The sequence below is a fragment of the Rhipicephalus sanguineus genome, chromosome 5 (genome assembly GCF_013339695.2).
Source record: "Rhipicephalus sanguineus isolate Rsan-2018 chromosome 5, BIME_Rsan_1.4, whole genome shotgun sequence".
NCBI lineage: Eukaryota > Metazoa > Arthropoda > Arachnida > Ixodida > Ixodidae > Rhipicephalus > Rhipicephalus sanguineus.
The window spans coordinates 71,652,664-71,671,002 of NC_051180.1; the positions used below are offsets into that span (position 1 = coordinate 71,652,664).

The following is an 18,339-nucleotide window of genomic DNA, read 5'->3' on the forward strand; positions in this document are numbered from 1 at the left end:
CAGTCTGCTGCCTCATTCTACTGCTGTTCTTGCCAGATCACTCGTTGCATACGAAGTGCATGTCAGGCTTGGGCTTGTCTGCTTTCTTATGCACCTTCAGCTTCTCTTTCGGAGCCTTAGGAGGATGTGTGATAAGTTAATGGTACACACAGCCTAAATGCACTCTGAACCTATTGTTTCAACATTCCTCACTTGAGCATTTTCAGAAGTCTGTATGGTCTGTTTCATGCATTTGTTGTAAGCACTCTTTGCGTAGGTTATCTTTATAGCATGAGTTGCTCATTGCTGAGGATATATCGGGAATGCTTTGAGTGTTTGTAGGATCTTTGCCATGGCTGAGTGAATGTGTAGTTTGTGAAAGTTTTTTGCTGCCATGTATACATCAGTGCAAGGTTTCTGTTTGCATTCACTGCTGAAGCTGACATCATTATAGACAAATGAACTTCTTTGTCATGAGGCAGTGTGGAATACAATTTGTGAATTTTCACGACATTTAGAGCACAGATCAATTTGTTCAAAGTATTTATGTACAATTCATTGTTTTGGAGGTGCGCTAGGGAGCTTCTGCTGCCTCACGTTTCAACAGTCTGAAGGTAATCAGAACTGCAAGTATTAGCATAGGTGCACATTTTCGTTCAGTGCTGCATTGCTGACAGGTAATTTTTGCTGGCATTTTGGTTACACTACTATTGCAGGGACCTAAAAAATGTGAGTTTTTCTCATATATTTATAGAGTGTAACATTACATATAATGAAGTAACCCTTGAGAGAACATTTGTAACTTTCGGCTTAAAATAGGCTGTCAAACAAACATTAACTGTCCAGATGCATGCCATGCTTAGCAGAGATTTTGATTTCAGGGATTCGGGCTGCAAACAACAGCGAGGAGTTCAGCAGGTTCCTTAAGGTGCTGAACGAGTATATCCAAGAGCACCAGAGACGGGATCAGCAACTCACGGCAATCATCACGCGCGTCTGCAACCTGTTCGACATCTGAACACCTGCACTTCCATTCGTCATCTTCTCGTCATCTCCTCCTCACCCTGTTTCACCATATGCTATTTTTTTTCTCTACTTCACCAGACAGAGCACTGTTCTATTGCCCTCTTGGGCATTGCATATCTCGTGGAATTTAGCAGCTTGCAATTTGGTCGACCATGGAAATAGTGTATTCAGCTTTCAATGTGCCCATTACTAAGGCATCCCGTAGACAACTGCTTCCATACCCAATCCCAACATTTTCAGTGTTTACTGTATTCTCATGCTCGATCTATAGCTGCAGGACTACCTTGACATGTTTTCATTCATCCTTCATGTTCTTCATGAAATATTTTGTGATGTCTTTTTAGTCTCTGCTCTCGAGCTGCAAGTGCACATTTATTTTTTGGTCTCTTGTCTGTTCTGCGACCAGCTGGTCTTTGTGTTCAGTATTGTCACTTTTTACATTTTTTGTGTTTGCAACAGAAGAAAGAAGCACTTGTGGCTTTCATATACGCATCACATCATTGCCCATACTCATTTCATTTTTTGTTAACAGTGCGCAATATTAGCCTGGCATTTACTTTCTTGCGCCCTCACTTTTATCACCATATCAAGTGTGGTTTGTGTCCACTCAATTCATTTCTTTTCATTTTAGTCGATGAACCAAAAATACTTGGTGCCATAACATTCTCGAGTTCATTTACACAAAATCGAAGACTCTCAATTGTGAACACTTGTCTTTTTAGCATTTTAGTATAGTTCCATCGAGGCATTACTGTCATCACTGCTCTGTTTTTCAATCGTTTGTTTTGTTAGTAAACTGATCAGTCTTGCTGCAGAGAGAAAGCACCAATCACATCAAATCTTTATCACCTACGTGGGTCTGTTGTGGTTGCAGCCATTGATATCCACTCTTTTAGCTTTATTTATTGTTACTTTTCTTAATATGTCGGGAGAACTCAAACTGAAACATAGCGCTTGCACGAGATATTGTGTTTGGAATTGTGTGAGGATCGTTAATTATTGCACTTTTATGGATCTTGCATTTCACAAATTCTGTTAAAGTTACCTAATTATGGAAAGGAAGATTTGTGTTTGAGGTACAAATAAGTCTTCCCTCCTCACAGAGCAAGCATGCCATTGAGGAAAGTGGCAAAGTAGTCCTCTTGTAGTTGTATTGCCCTGCGTAATTTTCACAATTTCAACGATACTGTTGTCAGCATTTTCTGTTTTTTTTTAATCAACATTGTACGTTCTTTGAAATAAAACGGTTCATGCAAAAGAGACCCCTTTGACATGCGTATGTTTCTGCTTTATTGTGAGGAGGTAAATGGGACATGGCATTTACACCTCACTTGCTAAATTTTTTACGCTTACCACCTGTGCTTGACATCTGAAAAGTCTGCCAAGAATCTGGATGGAGAAGAGATGGCTAATAACGCACAATTTAAGGAATTGCTGCTTTTGCAGTTTCCACCAGTGAAGGTACTATAAACGTTCCCGGCTTTCTTGTCTTAATGGAGGAACCATAAGTTCGCTAATATAGTAAAGCAGTTAGTTTCTATTTTACTGGATTTATAGTTTTCGGCACACTGTCACATGATTGAAGCACTGAGCAGTACAGCAGCCTGTTAAACAGTTAAAGTTTTACTGTGTATGACTGGTTACATTACGAGTACTTTCTTCCACTCCAGAGCTGAAAAGGAAGAAGAGAAGGAAAGAATGAAGAAAGAGAAGCTGGAGAAGAAGCGCAAAGAGAAAATTGAAAAAATGAAACGTGAGGAAAAAAATCTGTTTTATCATTGTCTGAAAGCCTTTGTCTTAATAATAATTTACTTTGTCACACAGAAACGCAAGTGGAGAAACGGATTTGCGAGCTGGATAGAGATATCAAGAACAGCCTGGGCATCAGTGGCAAGGTATTTATTACCCCCTTTATTGCTGTAAGTGTATCCCAGAACATTCTAGTTCCCTGCATACTGCTGTATTCATAAATCAGCTTCAACCTTAGTTTCCCATTCTCTCGCACTACATGGTGGCCAGCCGAAAAGTTGGGTCAACAACGGGCAGACTGTCTAAAGTTGGTTGTGCTTGCTTGTACGAGTGCCAATGCACAGTTTCGTTAATCTTTTGTTGTTGTAATAAATTATACGCACAAGTACAGAAGATTCAAGCATCAAAATGTGCAAAGTGCTCCCATGTCACACGCTTGTTCAGGTAACGGTGCCTTTCGTAACGTGCCCTCAAAATGTCCCAAGGTGGATTCTTGAATAGTCCCTTGACCTTTTCTCACACTTTAACTTGAGTTCTCCTTTTGAAAGGCTGCCTTTGCGCGTAAGGAAAGGAGCCTTTGTAAACACTGAACTTGGAGTGTTCTGGAGAAAATGTGCAGAATACATCACCATGGAAATGTCACGCCCTTTGGGGTGTAGCTAGCTTTCACTGTACACTCTAAAAAGAAAGGACGTCTTTGGGGAGCCATTCTGATATACAACAATAGCCATCTGTCCTGCATGCTTTTTATTGCTTTGTTACCGCCACCTGATACTTTGGCCTGTCTTTTTGTCTCGTAATTATGATCGTCACCTATCTTGCATCTCTTTCCTTGTGTAATTGCTACATGCACAGTACCTCGAAGTCACAAATGGCATATGTCCTATTAACGTGACAGCATTCTTGATAGGAAACGTGCTGTTCATTCGACTATGGCATCATGTGTATCGTGCAAGCCCCTCCAAATTGCCTGAAAGTTTTGGTTCAGAAGTAGTTAACGCTTTAAATAACTCCTTTTCTACAGAATGTGGAAGCTGCCCTTCAGGCCTTCTCTGAACTTGACAAGCTGCCTCTGACACATTCACTACTTTTGAAGGAGCAAGACATCATTCACACTGTGAAAAAGGTGAGTGCATTCATGCCATTACTGAGAGGAGCAATAGTTATTTTCAATCTTGTGCACCAAACGCGTTGAATTCAGTACAGGTACAACAGTATTAGGCTTGTTAGTGAAGCAGCTTAGTCCTTCTTGAGTATGAGTATTTATTTCTACTAGTCTGATGAATTATCACCCTTACGCTTCATGGACTGCCAAGCATATGGACGTACATAGAGGGGCTTCCATTGCGTTAGCGATAAGATTATCAGCTTGAAAAAATTGTCTGTTAGGTTGTTACGAAGCCTGCAGCATGTGCGCAGCTGTGAATGGGGACTGTATGAAAAGAGTGGCAGAGGTCAAGTGCAGTTCGTAAATAAATACTAAATGATTGAATCAATAAGTAAAGATGTACCAGCAGCAGAATTTGAACTCTGTGCCTCTGGTACCGAAGCCTAGTTCTCGAACCTCTACACCACTGGTGCATGCTTCATCAAGTGAAATGGAACACTTTTACCCTCGTATTCTAGAACGTCCCTTCACTCAACGCTCCACCTTGACTTGAGAAAGTCGATGAGAGCGCCGTTTCTAGGCGGAGCAAATCACTGCATATCAGCGATTATCTGCAGCGATTCTTGAGAAGCGCGGCGTCATTTTCGGTCGAACAGCGGCGCTGTGCTCGACTTGTTCAAGTGAAGGACGAAATTCGAGTCGAGGAGCGTTTGTGAATACGGGGGTCAGATTCTCAGTTGGGCAAGCCAGCGCTTTGAGAGAACACTTGGTATGGTTTAACCATGCTGATGGTTTTGCAGTCACACCTCGTGCACCACAACACCTAGGTGCAAGACTGACCCTGCCGATGCCCTGTCCCCAACATTGATAAAGCATTTTTCTCGCATTTACCGCTAAGTTGAAACCAAACTCTATATGCACCTTAATGTGGTTTGGGTCAATAGCCTGTTTTTTGTTAATCTTAGTGTGTTTGTGCGCTGTGAAGATATTCTTGTAAGGTTGTCAGATGTCCCCTCAGCGCCTTTTTTTTTTTTTTGCCTTTCCCCACAGAACAATCTATTTTCCTTATTGATGTCTAAATGCCAATATATTTTGTGTAATGAGATTTGAGAAATTATTTTACTTCAAGCAGGTTTTACTATAGTGCTTTTGCAAGCTGAAATACTTGTGGAAATTACAACACAAATTGAATGATACCTTGTGCCACTGTGTGTTTGTTAGAGACGTGGGTAGTGGATTCACTCTTGGTTAGCAGCATACAAATTTAATTTGCCAAGGGTAGCTTGCTGTGGTGGCTTAGTGGCTACGGCGTTGCGTTGCTAAAAGCACAGCCATGTGGGTTCGATTCCCAGCCGTCATGGCTGCATTTCAGTAGATGCAAGAACTTCTTTATGCTTAAATTTAGGTGCACATTAAAGAGCACCCGGCAGTCAAAATTGACCCAGAGTATGGCATGCCTCAAAATTGTGCCGTGGTTCTGGCACCTAAAATGCCACAATTTAATTTTGTTTTTTAAACTGCCAAGGGCAAGTGCATCTCATAGTAGGGAAATGCTTTTGTCTTCAGTTTATACATCTACGTTGTGTTAATTCTTTTGTCCCCTGCAATGAGTCCACAAATATAGCTGCATGAATTTACACTCCGGTTACTGCTTTTTGCTTTTAGTCAGTTTTTCCTTTCTCGACTTACTTCCATTAAAAGACCGTGTAGTTCCTCTTTATTTTAATAAAGTGTTTTTCTCCCTTGCTGGTAAATGACCGTGTTGCCCTAATTTCTATCATGCCCAGAGTATTTGGGTGGCCTAATAAACTTGCACATCATACTGTCTGCATTATTACTTAATACTAATGCTGTAGTCACATTCATCATCATAATCAGCAGCGCAAATATGACTGTCACAGCACCCTCAGCTATCACCCTCTAGCTCCATTGTTGCCCTACCTAGCAGTTATGACATGTCAGTTCAGGGCTTTCAGAAAATTGATAAATTGACCTGCGCTTGTGTGTGTTTCAGAATATGCAAGAGTGTCGGAAGAGGAACAGTGATTAGTGATAGGTAGCGAGGTATTGGAAGTGGTAAAGGAATACGTCTTCTTAGGACAGGTAGTGACCGCAATGCCGAACCATGAGACTAAAGTAACCAGAAGAATAAGAATGGGGTGAAGCACATTCGGCAGGCATTCTCAAATCATGAATGATAGTTTAGCACTATTCTTCAAGAGGAAGATATATAAGAGCTGCATCTTACCGGCACTGACCTACAGAGCAGAAACCTGGAGGCTTACAAAGAGGGCTCAAACTGAGGATGATGCAGTGAGCAATGGAAAGGAAAATGATAGGTGTCACCTTAAGGGACTAGAAGAGAGCGGAGTGGGTCAGAGAACAAATGGGTGTTAAGGACATCTTAGTCGAAATCAAGAAGAAATGAACATGGGCAGGGCATGTAGCACGTAGGCAAGATAACCGCTGGTCATTAAGATTAACTGACTAGATTCCAAGAGAAGGCAAATGCGCGAGGGGGAGACAGGAAGTTAGGTAGGCAGATGAGATTAAGAAGTGTGCAAGTATAACAGGACCGGGTTGATTGGCAGAACGTGGGAGGGGCTTTTGCCCTACAGTGGGAGCAGTGGGAGCAGTTTCATAATATTACTACGCTAGAGGGAAATTTGGCACTAGTGTTTATGGCAGCTGCAATGCATGACACTTCAGCCAGCATGGGAATGATGGGTAGTACTTGGATTTGCCTAAGCTTTTTTTCGGCTCCCTGTGGCTGTGTCGCCTGAAGCCACTTTGTCGCAAGACGAACTTCAGCAAAGTTCAGCAGTTCAACTCCACCACCTTGACACATTTAGGCTGAACAATTCAAATCAGCTCACGAAGTTCACAACGAGCCATTCTTTTTTCCGAAACAAACGTCAAAACCTGACAACAAACAAAGCCACAAGCGTGTTCAAAGCTGCAAGCACGAAGACTAGGCAAATCCATGTACTACCCATCATTCCCATGGTGACTGAATGATCGCAGCACCAGATTTCACTCTAGTAAATATTGTAGGAAACTCTATGGGCGCAGTCAGGCTGATGATGATCTGTGTGTTTTTCTTCCAGTGCACAAAGTTCACGGGGGATGAGAGAATTAAGAAAAAAGCAGAATACCTCCTGAACAAGTTCAAGAACATGCTTATCGTGCCAACAGCCGAGGCTGAGACGGTGAGACACTGCTTTGTTCTCTACCCATGATTCCATGTATGCCCGCACATGCCCAATATTGGTGGTTATGTGATGAGGTGCATCGTATAATGAAGGTTGGGTGGTAGCACACATCACAATACATATTATTTGGGGTAATCTGCTGTGGGTGCAGAGGCTGGCTGAGCCGAAATGGCTGCTGCCATGGTGCACACGTCGTGCTCTCAAGGTCACACAATCTCAAGTTTCAAAGATGTGTTGAAGCCAGAGAAAACACTGCACGTTTTCTGACCTCTGCTTGCACTCTTCATCGGTGTTGTGACAGTGAGAGTTTGCAGTGTGACGTGTGTTTATGTTTGCCTGCATGCACGTCTCGTCATGCTCGTTAAATTAGCAAACGATTGTTTACCGCGGTTTTTACAGCCAATAAAATTATAGGCCTTGCTTTGCCTCTTAGGCGTGACTGCTGGATTTTACAGCCTTGTTCGCACATCCTTAAGACTCTTGGGGGCATTAAAGAGTACTTGGTAGCTCTTTATTCTTAAAGGCTAACATATATCTATGCATTAAAGTTGTACAGTTGTAACATGTGTGAGCTATCTAGTTATATACATTAATGTTATCCAGTTCAACTTTTAAATTGGTTGATTGATTGTTTCCAGATGAAAGAGCCAAGACGGCATTCCGAACATAAGGAACACAAAAAGACAGAATCAGCTAAGGACTGTAAGTATTGGTACATACATTATCTGCATTTTGAGATTTACTCTTTTTGTTGCGGTTAAGCCATACCATCGGTCGGAATAATGTACAGAAGCATTACATTAATAAAATACATTTATTATCAAGTCACTCACCTCTGGCTTTGAAATACCCAGACAATTTCGTTTCATTATTGGCATAAGCTTGCAAAGCCAGAATATCAAGACTGAGTGGCAATGCTGCCTTGGTTAATCCGGAAAGTACTGGCTGTTGTGTTACTCCGGAAAACACTGGCTCTTGTGTAACTGGTGAGGATGACTGTGTGGTCCTCTGTAGACCTCGACTCACCTGGTCTACGTTGGAATGCGGCTCTGTAATTAAACTATTAACCTTTTAGTTAATCACTTATAGAGCGAGGGGGATTTAGAAGCTGACGCTTCTTAGATGCACGTTAAAGAGTACTAGGTGGTTAAAAAATTAACCAGAGTTGCCACTGTGGCATGCCTCATAAATATATTGTGGTTCTGGCACATAAAACCCCAGAAAATGTGGAGGAAAAATTCGGCACTAAGTGAGCAGCTATCAGTGTACCTGGCATAAATAGGCAGGACATTTTACCAGGCATGAGATGGGATCTTCTAGTGCAAGACTGGGGTAATTTGAGATCAGTGGGAGAGGTTTTCATTTTGCAGTGAAGATACCCAAATAGGGCGATGATAAGATGACTTAACAGGTAAACTGCTGAATCCATTCCTCACGTGTGCTAAGACCTTTATTAATGTGCCCTTTGTGGTAACTACTAACACCTGCTGTGGCATTATGATGTATTAATTCCTTTTTCTCTCTCTCTCTCATTGAATTGTCAAGCCTTAAAGCCTGTGGCTGAGGAGGAACATAGTGACAAGCAGGAAACGACAGCAAAGACTGAGAGTGCACAACCCAGTGATGACAAGCCAGCTGCTGACTCTCACTGAGAAGTGTCAACACCACCATAGGCCTTCGTGGCTTTCCAAGTTGGCCATGCTTTAGCTTTCGTTTTGCGTGAAATGGACTTGTTGGATGAGAACGCATTGTACAGTTTGGATGAATGAAAATCCTCTATGTAGTAGAGGAGAGTGGATGAACCATATTTGTGAAGCATCGTTGTGAGGTGTAGCACCATAGTAATGTGTTGTTGCAAAGCCCATCTTTCAATAAACTGTTCCCCTTTAATACCGTAAAACTTCAGCAAGTCGAAAATTTTTTTCAGCAATATGGCTGCTTGAACTGCCCTAGAACTTATTGGTTCTATGTTGGATGGAACGAAATTTGGTTGTTGTTAATTAGAACCTTGTATATGTATAAACACAATCAAAAAGATTGCCTGTGGCAGACATTAATTTTTCGTCTTAATTGAACTATTTTGAAGAATTACATAGGTATTGCAGCTGACTAACAGATTTTCACTAAATTTGTGAGATATGATTTGAAAACCCAGGTTTAGTCAACTTAAAGGAAGCTGGCAACACATTCTGAACATCAGAAAATTTTGCCTATTTCAAGTAAAGACCTCTGTTGACATGTGAGCCAAATATTGCATTGCGTGCAGCAGGGAATTTGCAATTTCATGCGGAACAGTAAAAAACCGCTTGCTCACTGTTGTCATAAAGTATGTGCACAGCAAGCGGGCTCAACAGGTATTGGCTTATTTCATGAACAGCTATCAGGAGACGATTTCTCAGACCATCTGCCGTAGTGTGCAGGCGGTGCTTCTACTACAGAATGCCGTCATATGCTAGCGCCACGTACATCTGAGCCTGAAGTAGTGGTCAATATGGTAAAAGAAGAAAAAAAAAATAGATTGCTGTATACAATGACACACTGGATGACACAGGGAAAATTTGACCCCCCGCCCTTGCCCCCAATCATTCCTCTGGTGTCTCCCCTGGGTTGGAATCGTTTATTGCTTACGATTGCCCTCAAGAATGCAATTCTAAGCGTGAAGGCAAGCTAACGGTTATCTCTCCGAACCATTAGTAGGGTTACTGTTTATGCTAGCAAAGTAGCTAGCATTGGCATTGGCTGCCGCGCTATAGTCGGATACAACTTAAGAAGTCCAAAGAGGCCCCACTTAGGCGACCGAAACGCTGCAGCCGATCGCCTCCGTGACGAAAGAAATAGTCCCGCGCATGCTCTCGGCAACGTTCTTCAAAGGCACCCCGACCGCCTGGCTCATGACGTCAGTCTGGAGTAGGCACCAATTGGTACAGGCCTGCGTGCGTCCGCCTTTGAGGAGGAAATGCTGTGGACTTCTTAAGTTTTATCCGGCTATAGCTACTGAAGGTATAGCTTTAGTTGCTGGTAGCCAGCTACGCAGTAACTCTAATTGTTCGAAACCGTTAGTGCCGCAGAAACACCTTTCTCGCGACGGCTTCATAAGGGTGAAGAGGCACAATTGGAGCCGAAGTGTTGTGAGCACACTCCCAAAGCATTTAACCTCACCGGTAAATTTTGTGTGTATTACCACATACGTCAGCTTTATGAGCACAGTCCTTGTGTCACCAGCTTTAGGGTTACTGTATAGACTCCCTTTAGGACCAACTTGTAATTCCCGTGCTCAATGGGCCATGTGTGCTGCTGTTTCACACACGTCTGTTTGATTTTCGAATCGAACACGCAGCACCTCTGCAGCGATTGGTGGGGACTGCCGGCGAAAAGTCCCTGTGCCTTCCTCACAGGTTTGCGATAGTCTCCAGCAACACAAGCGTGTGCACACAGCGAGAAATAGTGTATGCCTGCAAAATATTGATTTTGCGGACGCAATAGCTGTAAGAAGGCAGCCGGGAAGCTGCCGAAGGTGGAATATGCTCATCTGGTTGGTTGATAAGGCATGCTGGCTACGCTAACGGACGAACAGACTACATGACGCACCCGTCCTGTATCATCCGTGTGGTGTGTCCGCCTTCTAGCGCTACAGTGGCTGATTATGTTGTATGAAACTAGAATTTTCGCTTTTGGCGCCTTTCTAGGTATAATACACTCGAGCAGGCTTGCCACTCCAGGATAAGTTGTCGCCGAGTGTAGCGGCACAAGGCTGGAACTAAGAGCGGAGCTGGGCGGTCTTGTTTGTTTCTCTTTATTTTTCTCCTTCCTCTCTTTCTGTTTTTTAACACGAAAGGTTTTTATGCCGGGGTCCACGAAGACTTCAGTGACGTATTTCCTTCACGAAAATGACGTCGAAAAAATATACATGATCAGATGGCAAAGAAAAAAAGTTCCGTCAGCGAGCATCGAATCCACGACCGCTCGGTCCGCAACAACAGATGCCGGGCACGCTATCCACTGCGCCACGCTCACAGACTCCAGAAGCTTTTACAAACGTGCCTTTTATTGCGATAGCAATTATATGGACAGTCTCGGCTGGATTTTGGCGTCGCCGTCGTCATGCACCGTATGTGTATAAGTATGTATATATGTATATATATATATATATATATATATATATATATATATATATAAGCCCCAAAGAAAAATAATTCAGAAAAATGCTTCCGAAGCGGGGAATCGAACCAGGGACCTCTTCCTCCGCAGCGAGTGGCGCTAGGCACTACGCCACGAAACGCAGTTCCTCGACGTAGGTAACGGCGAGCGTTATATACACACACCCTTTACCGCTGGACGGTCTCTGAGACGGCTGCGCTTATAAGCGTTTCTTCATTACCAGCGAGATGGCGTTAGGAGCGCGACAGGACGTTTCACGCTTTCACCGTGATGTCCGCGCTCATGTTACGGAGCTTACGAAAGTCACTTCATCTCAAGGGACGCCGCTAAACGAACAAACAGAAGATGAGCGCGAACTATCAAGTGTCACAGCTCGACACTTGAAGCACGCTAGTTTCTTTCGCTGCTTCGGCCGCCTTTGCAACAGGAGCGCTGTTCAAACTGAGAGTATCCATTGGCGAGCCTCACTTCATAAGGATTAGTTTCTTGCTATCGCATTCATTGCTTCGGCCTTGCGGCGAAACTGTGACTTTTTATATCTACCACTATTCCGGTCGGCGGGGTGCTGTTGCCCTCTGGGAGCTGTAAAGTGAAGTAATTCGTCATTACTCTGTCCTCCGCGATTAGCAGCTGCAACGCGTTACACGTGCCTCCCATTCGGCGCGTTTTCAATAGAAGTTCAATTTTGCCAATGCCTTAACACACCGCGAAGTGGCGACCTTAGCCAAGCGTCGGCCTCGCTCATAGCTCTGCGACGCGCGACTGTCTCACCTGGCTGTAACACCGCGTTCTCCGCTCACACGCTCGCCCCTAGAAAAATCACGGCAGGGCTACCGGGGCGGCACGACGGGCTTTGCGTTTCCCTCTAGTCCGGCCCAGTGGTCCGGCCGTGGTGTTCAAGCACATTTTAACATGCCGCGGGATGGCGACCAAGTTCTCCGTCCAATATACGACGCTCTTCTGGCTATCACACCTAGTTCTCTGATTACGCTTTCACCGTTAACTACTACAGCTACCACAAGGGTTTAATCATTTAGCAGAGATGTTAGTCGTCGGGAGGGAGATGTACCACTAATCATCACGTTACTTCCAATTGCCTTGTGCTACACCACGTGCTTTTCCACGGAAACCTAAGGTGCTGAAAATTTGTATTGTTTAGGACAGAAGATTTTGTACGTTCCTCTTCTAGACAAGAATTTCGGAATCGTGCGATCGTGCTATTAGAAGATGACCTTAGAACACCTAAGACAGGTCCTTTAAAGGAGTACTGAATCGATTTTGAGACGTCGCAAAAGGGACATTTTTCGTTTCCTTGGTATGCAATGTCGACGCTCTCCACACATCGGAGTCCCCATGTAACACAAAAGAAGCTATTTGCCGTCTAAAAGACGTCTTGAACGGCTACCAAAAAGTGCTAATAGCCGCCTTGGTCAAGACATTCCCGTAGCCGTAGACGTCTTTTCGACGACTGATAGCTGTGCTAATGTCCCGCTAGTTGACGTCTTTAAAAGACGTTTTGACAAGACCAAGATAAGACGTTTTATAGACGTTCTTGTTTTTTCGCCGTTTTCGAAATTTTGGACTTTCGAAACATAAAATAAACTAATATAACTGCCTTTGCAGCATGTTTGGTCGGCAGCCTGACGGCTACCATAGGAAGATAGAGATTGAAGGGACCGAAAGAGCTCCCGCAAGAGCACTTTCCTGTTTTTCTCCCACTTGCTATCAGTCGTCGAGCAAGTGACCAAACAATCAAGCAAGATCACTAACATACGTACATACCTGTTCACCCACGCATGTCCTCATTGGTGCATATATAAATTTTCGACACTGAGTTTACTCGCGTTTATTGCGGACCGAATCAAGTTGTTGCGGTCACTCATATATGCCGCGTGAATTATTGGCTACTTCAGCACACCATACATATCCAATTTTCATATAAAAGACATCGGTTTATAATAAATTTGAACACGTACGCAGGGGATCAACACGTATACTGTATTACATGAACGACGTTTAGCGGATGGCGCGCAAATAAATAATCGCGCTTTTCAGCAACAATAAATTATCCCATGATGTTGCCAAATTGGCTTTATTAATGAATAAAGCACAACCAAATGTGGCACAAAAACACGTCGGAAGGTGACCGCACAAGGTGAAGCTGAGTGGCACGGCAGCAACGTAAATAAAATTCTGCATGAATGCACACCAAGTCTCGTCAAAGAAACTGCACTGGCTTCCGCATTAGCTGGCGTGGTCTCAGGCCCAATATCTTGCACAAACAGCAGTGAAGAAAAGCTGCATACAGAGAAAGCAAGTAAGCTACGCAGGATTTACAACAAATAACAGATCATCAAGTCACTCTAAAGAAACATTTACAATTACAGATATGATAAAATGCTGTCATGTATTAGGAAACGACAATCAATCATAACCGCACCTACAGGCGAGGCGCCTATACGGTAGAAGCTTTGCACTTTGTCAGCGACAGGCCGGCGTAGTTGTAAGCGTGCTTGCTTAAACTATGTCGGCCTGTCACTAGCGTGCGTGCGTGGAGCCACGAGCTGTAACGCGCAAAACATAATTACTCAAAATAGGGCGAGTCAGTCAGGCTTATGATTCGCACTGGCGCGTATACTATAGTTTCGCATTCGACCACGCGGTTCAACCTATACTCTGTTCCAGAAGTTCCGTGCAGCAGAGCCAAGGCTACACGACCCTCGAGCGCAGGTTGTTGCGAAGCGAGATGTAGTGCCCCATATACGTAGCCCGTTGTTTGTCCTCATGACTTGCAAGCGGTCTCGTCGGAGGATTTTTACTTGAAGGCTTCTCTGCGTGTTGTAGCTGTGATTTGTATGGCGATTTTGTCGCATTTTCTGTATAAAACAATTTTTGTGGCTCCATGATACTGAAGAAAGAGTTCTTGCTTGTACGTGTTATAACATGCAAATGACGAAAGAAATAACGCTGTTGTGGCTCGTATGCGTTATGTTTTTACTTATAAAGTACGAAGGAATGGTACGACACTGTCTAAACTTTTATGAGTAGTCCGCACAGCGCCGCGGAGGACCCAGTCTTGGGTTGTGATTAGTCCGCGGTGGCAGATTTGGTCACTCCTTAGTCAAAATGGCGGCGCCTGGTTCACCTGTGCGATATCGCTCCCGGATCAGCTTTTACGACAAGGGAGCGAAGCAGTTGGCTCTAAATGTGTTCGGGACAGTGCGTTAAGGCATGCGTATACGAAATCTGATGGAGCGTGGTGCTTTCATATTCAATTTGGCTAGTGCGGCACTTTCCACCGAAACATGAGCCACTGAACCCTATCCCTCAAATGTCTACGTGCAAGTATCTCGAAGACGCGCGCTTTTACGGTGCCGAGAATATTTAACCGCTTTCACAATTACAGCTCATCTCACTGCGCAGTTGCACAGTGTCCCGAGAGGCTCTTGCCGCTTTCGCTGCAGCGCTCGCCGCTAGCAGACGACAGGGCGCGGAAGGATACACTTAGATGTGTTCGCCCTCCTGATTGGTTGAGAAGGCCTGTAGCCTCCACAGTGCTGCACGGAACTTCTGGAACAGAGTATAGCAAAGAACTGTTCACATTTTAATCACAATTCTAAAACCTTTCAGTAAAAACGACGAAAAGTCAGGTGCACTTATCGAAAAAAGCACTCTATCCGAACGTGCACAAGTTCTTAGCTGTTTGTCTGGCTGCAACGAAGGTGGTGAGCAGAACAATCGCTTCTTGAAACGAACGTACCGACGAACGTACCGTCGTAAAAAGCAATGTAAAGCTTGTTTCACCAAACACTGATGGAAAATATGCGTCAGACAGTATGGTCACCGTTACTTGATGCCAAACAGCCCGTAATCCGTTCACAAACAAAAGCTGACAACGCTACACAAAACGCAAATGACCGCCGGCCGTCGCCTATAGCTCTGCTGCCGATCGAGCCGCCGCGAACTGGCGGCTGGCGCGAACTAGTGGAGGAAGAGGGGAAAGGGGGAGGAAGGAACAAGTATTCTGAAACAAGCCTCACCCTTCACTTGACCGAGCTGAGCACAGCGTCACCATTCAACAGAAAAGACACAACGGTTCTCACAAAATGATCCCGCCTATTGCTCGATATTTAGTGACCATTCCTGCCAATAGGTGTATCTGCCATGGACATTGAGTGAAGGTGGAGCGCCGAGTGAAAAGATGTTCTTGAATGCAGGGTAAACATGCGCGCTTCGACAACACCCGCTTCGAGCCTGCGACTGCGTAGCATCAGTAGCATGCTTGCCTGGCTTGCCTGTGTTTGCTTCTGTTTTCGTTCGCTGTTGCGCGAGCGTTGCGCGGCCTTAGCCGCCTTGGCTTGAAAAGAATATACTTACAAAACTGCTGATAGAAACCCGCGTTGCGGAGCGAAACCAATTATTTTGAGGGCTTTGTTTTCTGCGTCTCTTCTTTCACTAAAGCGACAGTCACCGCTCTTTAGACATGCCGTTTTGGCGTCTTTGCGCGCGTGGACAAAACATTTGAAGAATCATTTAGATAGTCGTTGCGCGCGCACTTCCCCCACCCACGAAACACGAAACCTCTATAAAACGTTTTATAGAGGTTTATAGAGGTTTTAAGCGTTTTAAAGACGTTTTATAGAGGTTTTGTGTTTCATGGGCAGACTGTCTAAAAATGTCTCAAAGTAGACGTTGTGGACTTCTTTGGCAGAATACACTCTGGCTATGTCGTAGCTGTTGAAAACGGTAATAAACAGTACGCAGGCATATTTGAGAGGCAAGTGCTTTATTTTGCAAAAATGTCTATTCTTGATCTTCTCGTAAACCAAGACGTCTATAGCCGTCCGTAGCCGTTTCGAGACGTCTTTTAGAGGTTTTGTGTTACATGGGATGAAGACGCGGAATCTGGGGAGGACGGAAGCCCCGTGAACGAAAAATGAAAACCGAAACTGATTTGCCCATTGGTCGTACGTAACGGTCGTAGTAGTGCCTTTTATTAGGCCGCGTTATGTAACATTTCCAGAGCCTTACAAAAATCCCTAGATTCAGTAAAAAGACGCCAAATCCCTGAGAGACATAAAATCCCTAGGGTTGGGTTGGCATCACTGCCCAGCTAACGTGCGCAACGCTCTACCATTTGAAGGAGAGGAGACTAGAGGAGCGTGTGCGCCGTGAGAGCAGAAGCGAGAACGCAGAAGCGCAAGCAGGTGCTGGTAGAGAAGTGGAGAGAGTAACGTGCAGCTGTTGGAGAGAGGGAAGGCGGAGAGTCGCGCATGCGTAGTGTGAGTGCGGACTACCACGCTGCGTGACATACCCCCGAGCAAGATATACTTCGCATCTAAAATAATAAAAGAAGCGTGCGTGGCAATATCTACTGCAAATGATGCAACGCTGATTGCATGTGTGGAAAATTAGAAATCGACAGCCACATCGCAAGCTGCAAGTACAAGAAAAGGCCTACAGGCTTGCAATAGGCCCGAACGATTACATGCCTGCAGTGTGTGGGCAAAGTGAACTTGACAGATTTGTCTGTCTCTGGAGCAACTGACGCCTTCTGCAAGCCATTTATGTGCAATTACTCCACAGAAAACGCAGAAAAAACACCTTCAGTGGCTGACGTTTTTTACTTCTAATAAGATCCAGATGAATTGGGTCACAGAAAGAACTATTGGGATCTTCGGCTGAGCCGCACTGGCACCGTGACGGTGGAAGGGAAGTTACGTCAAACACCGCCCGAGTTTCAGGCCCCGCTACGGGCCAGACGAACGTGTGAGCCACTAAATCTCGAATCTGCGACAGCAGCGCCGTCTCCGAGACGCGCACAGCAGTCGAAATTCAGCAGACGACACTTTGCAACGGCACATTTATACTGAGATTAAGAGCGCAAACGACGGAAAACCAGACGATTAAAAACTCCTGCGAGACGCTGTACGTCCAGCGCGTGCTCGCCTGTTCTACACGCGCTTTTGCTGCGTATATTTTGCACAAACTCGACGAAGGTTGCAAGTTTCTGCGTCGTTTTCGCTCTCCGGTGAAATCCCGACAGCAAAAGTAGCCTTGTGTGAGCACGGCCGGACGATTTACAGCGCGCGCATGTTTTACCTGCCATCCGGCCGGGTTCTGCTGCAGCGCCAGCTGTAAATTGCGCCTGCACTGATGGAACGTCGCCGTGTCGTCTGCCAGCGCGCGCTGAACGACGGGATTGCACCACGCCACGAGTGCCGCCAGAATCTGGGGATTTTTCGTGCACTCTAGGGTATTTTCGGGGGTCAATCTAGGGATAAAACGTTGTTGGCATCACAAGTGTTCTGTGGCATCACTCAGCAAGGGATCAGTGTGTCACGAGCAGAGGAAGAGGACGGTTCCTTTCTTCGGCGCTCCGCGCCACTCCGTGCCCTTGGCTCGCCGGCGTCCCCGCCGGCCGCGTCGGCCGTCGCTGCCGCGTTCCTCTTCCTTCGTGGGACGTCGCTAGGCACGACACATCAATGACGACGAGGTAAATGTAAAACTTTCCTTGTTCTGTGCCATTCTTGACAGTTCTTCCATTTTTGCCTCTGCTCGTCTTTCTTCGGCACGCCGGACGCCGCGTCCCTGCTCTCTCTTGCTTGTCTGTGCGGAGCGGCGTCGCTCTCTTCGTCTCGCCGCCTTCGTTCGACTTACTCAACTTGTTGGCGTCTGTTCTGCACCGTTCCTGTTGTCTTTCTTTCTCCCCTCAGTGCTTCAGATATTTCTCTCTACGCCTGGTGACCCTACAATACCTTGGAGTGATTGGAAATAGATTTTCCAGGCGTACGCGGACGCAGTCGTGGAGGACGCCAACAAGCCCCGAGCGGCGCAAAGCACTGTTACTTAACGCATTGGGCCACAAACTTTTCTACACACTCAACGCCGCCAACGCGTCTGCGTCCGCGCCGGTGTCGGATGTTTCCCAGGATGCCGTCGCCTTATTCGACGAGCACTACAAAGACGCATCGTACGACTACGTCGCACGTACTAAATTTCAAGACCGGCAACTTCCGGGCGAGCCAGTCGCCGACTTCATCACAAGCTTGAAATAGTAGGTAGTTTTAGAATAGCGTACGCTAAGTTAGCGTTAGCGTTTGCGGT

The 18,339-nt window shown here is 45.2% G+C and overlaps 2 protein-coding genes across 6 annotated transcripts in view; both read left to right on the top strand.

Annotated features, from left to right (window-relative positions):
- Window positions 1-8,958, top strand: part of LOC119393741 (hepatoma-derived growth factor-related protein 2) — a 67,509-nt gene extending 58,551 nt beyond the window's left edge. For 2 of the 3 annotated variants that reach the window (XM_037660873.2, XM_037660874.2), the window contains exons 14-19: window positions 2,676-2,758; window positions 2,830-2,900; window positions 3,779-3,880; window positions 6,970-7,071; window positions 7,713-7,776; window positions 8,620-8,958. In XM_037660873.2, coding sequence (XP_037516801.1) covers window positions 2,676-2,758; window positions 2,830-2,900; window positions 3,779-3,880; window positions 6,970-7,071; window positions 7,713-7,776; window positions 8,620-8,726 — 529 coding nt within the window. In that variant the 3' untranslated portion in view covers window positions 8,727-8,958. Of the gene's footprint in view, window positions 1-860; window positions 2,759-2,829; window positions 2,901-3,778; window positions 3,881-6,969; window positions 7,072-7,712; window positions 7,777-8,619 lie in introns of those variants that run through there. The other variant, XM_037660875.2, reaches the window with a different exon arrangement.
- Window positions 8,959-17,560: 8,602 nt separating this feature from the next.
- The window catches only part of LOC119393743 (uncharacterized), a 57,432-nt gene continuing 56,653 nt past the window's right edge, over window positions 17,561-18,339 (top strand). The window contains exon 1 of one of the 3 annotated variants that reach the window (XR_007416368.1): window positions 17,561-17,728. The gene's annotated coding sequence lies outside the window, so the exon portion shown is untranslated. The remainder of the gene's footprint in view (window positions 17,729-18,339) is intronic. The other 2 variants (XM_037660878.2, XM_037660877.2) reach the window with 2 other exon arrangements.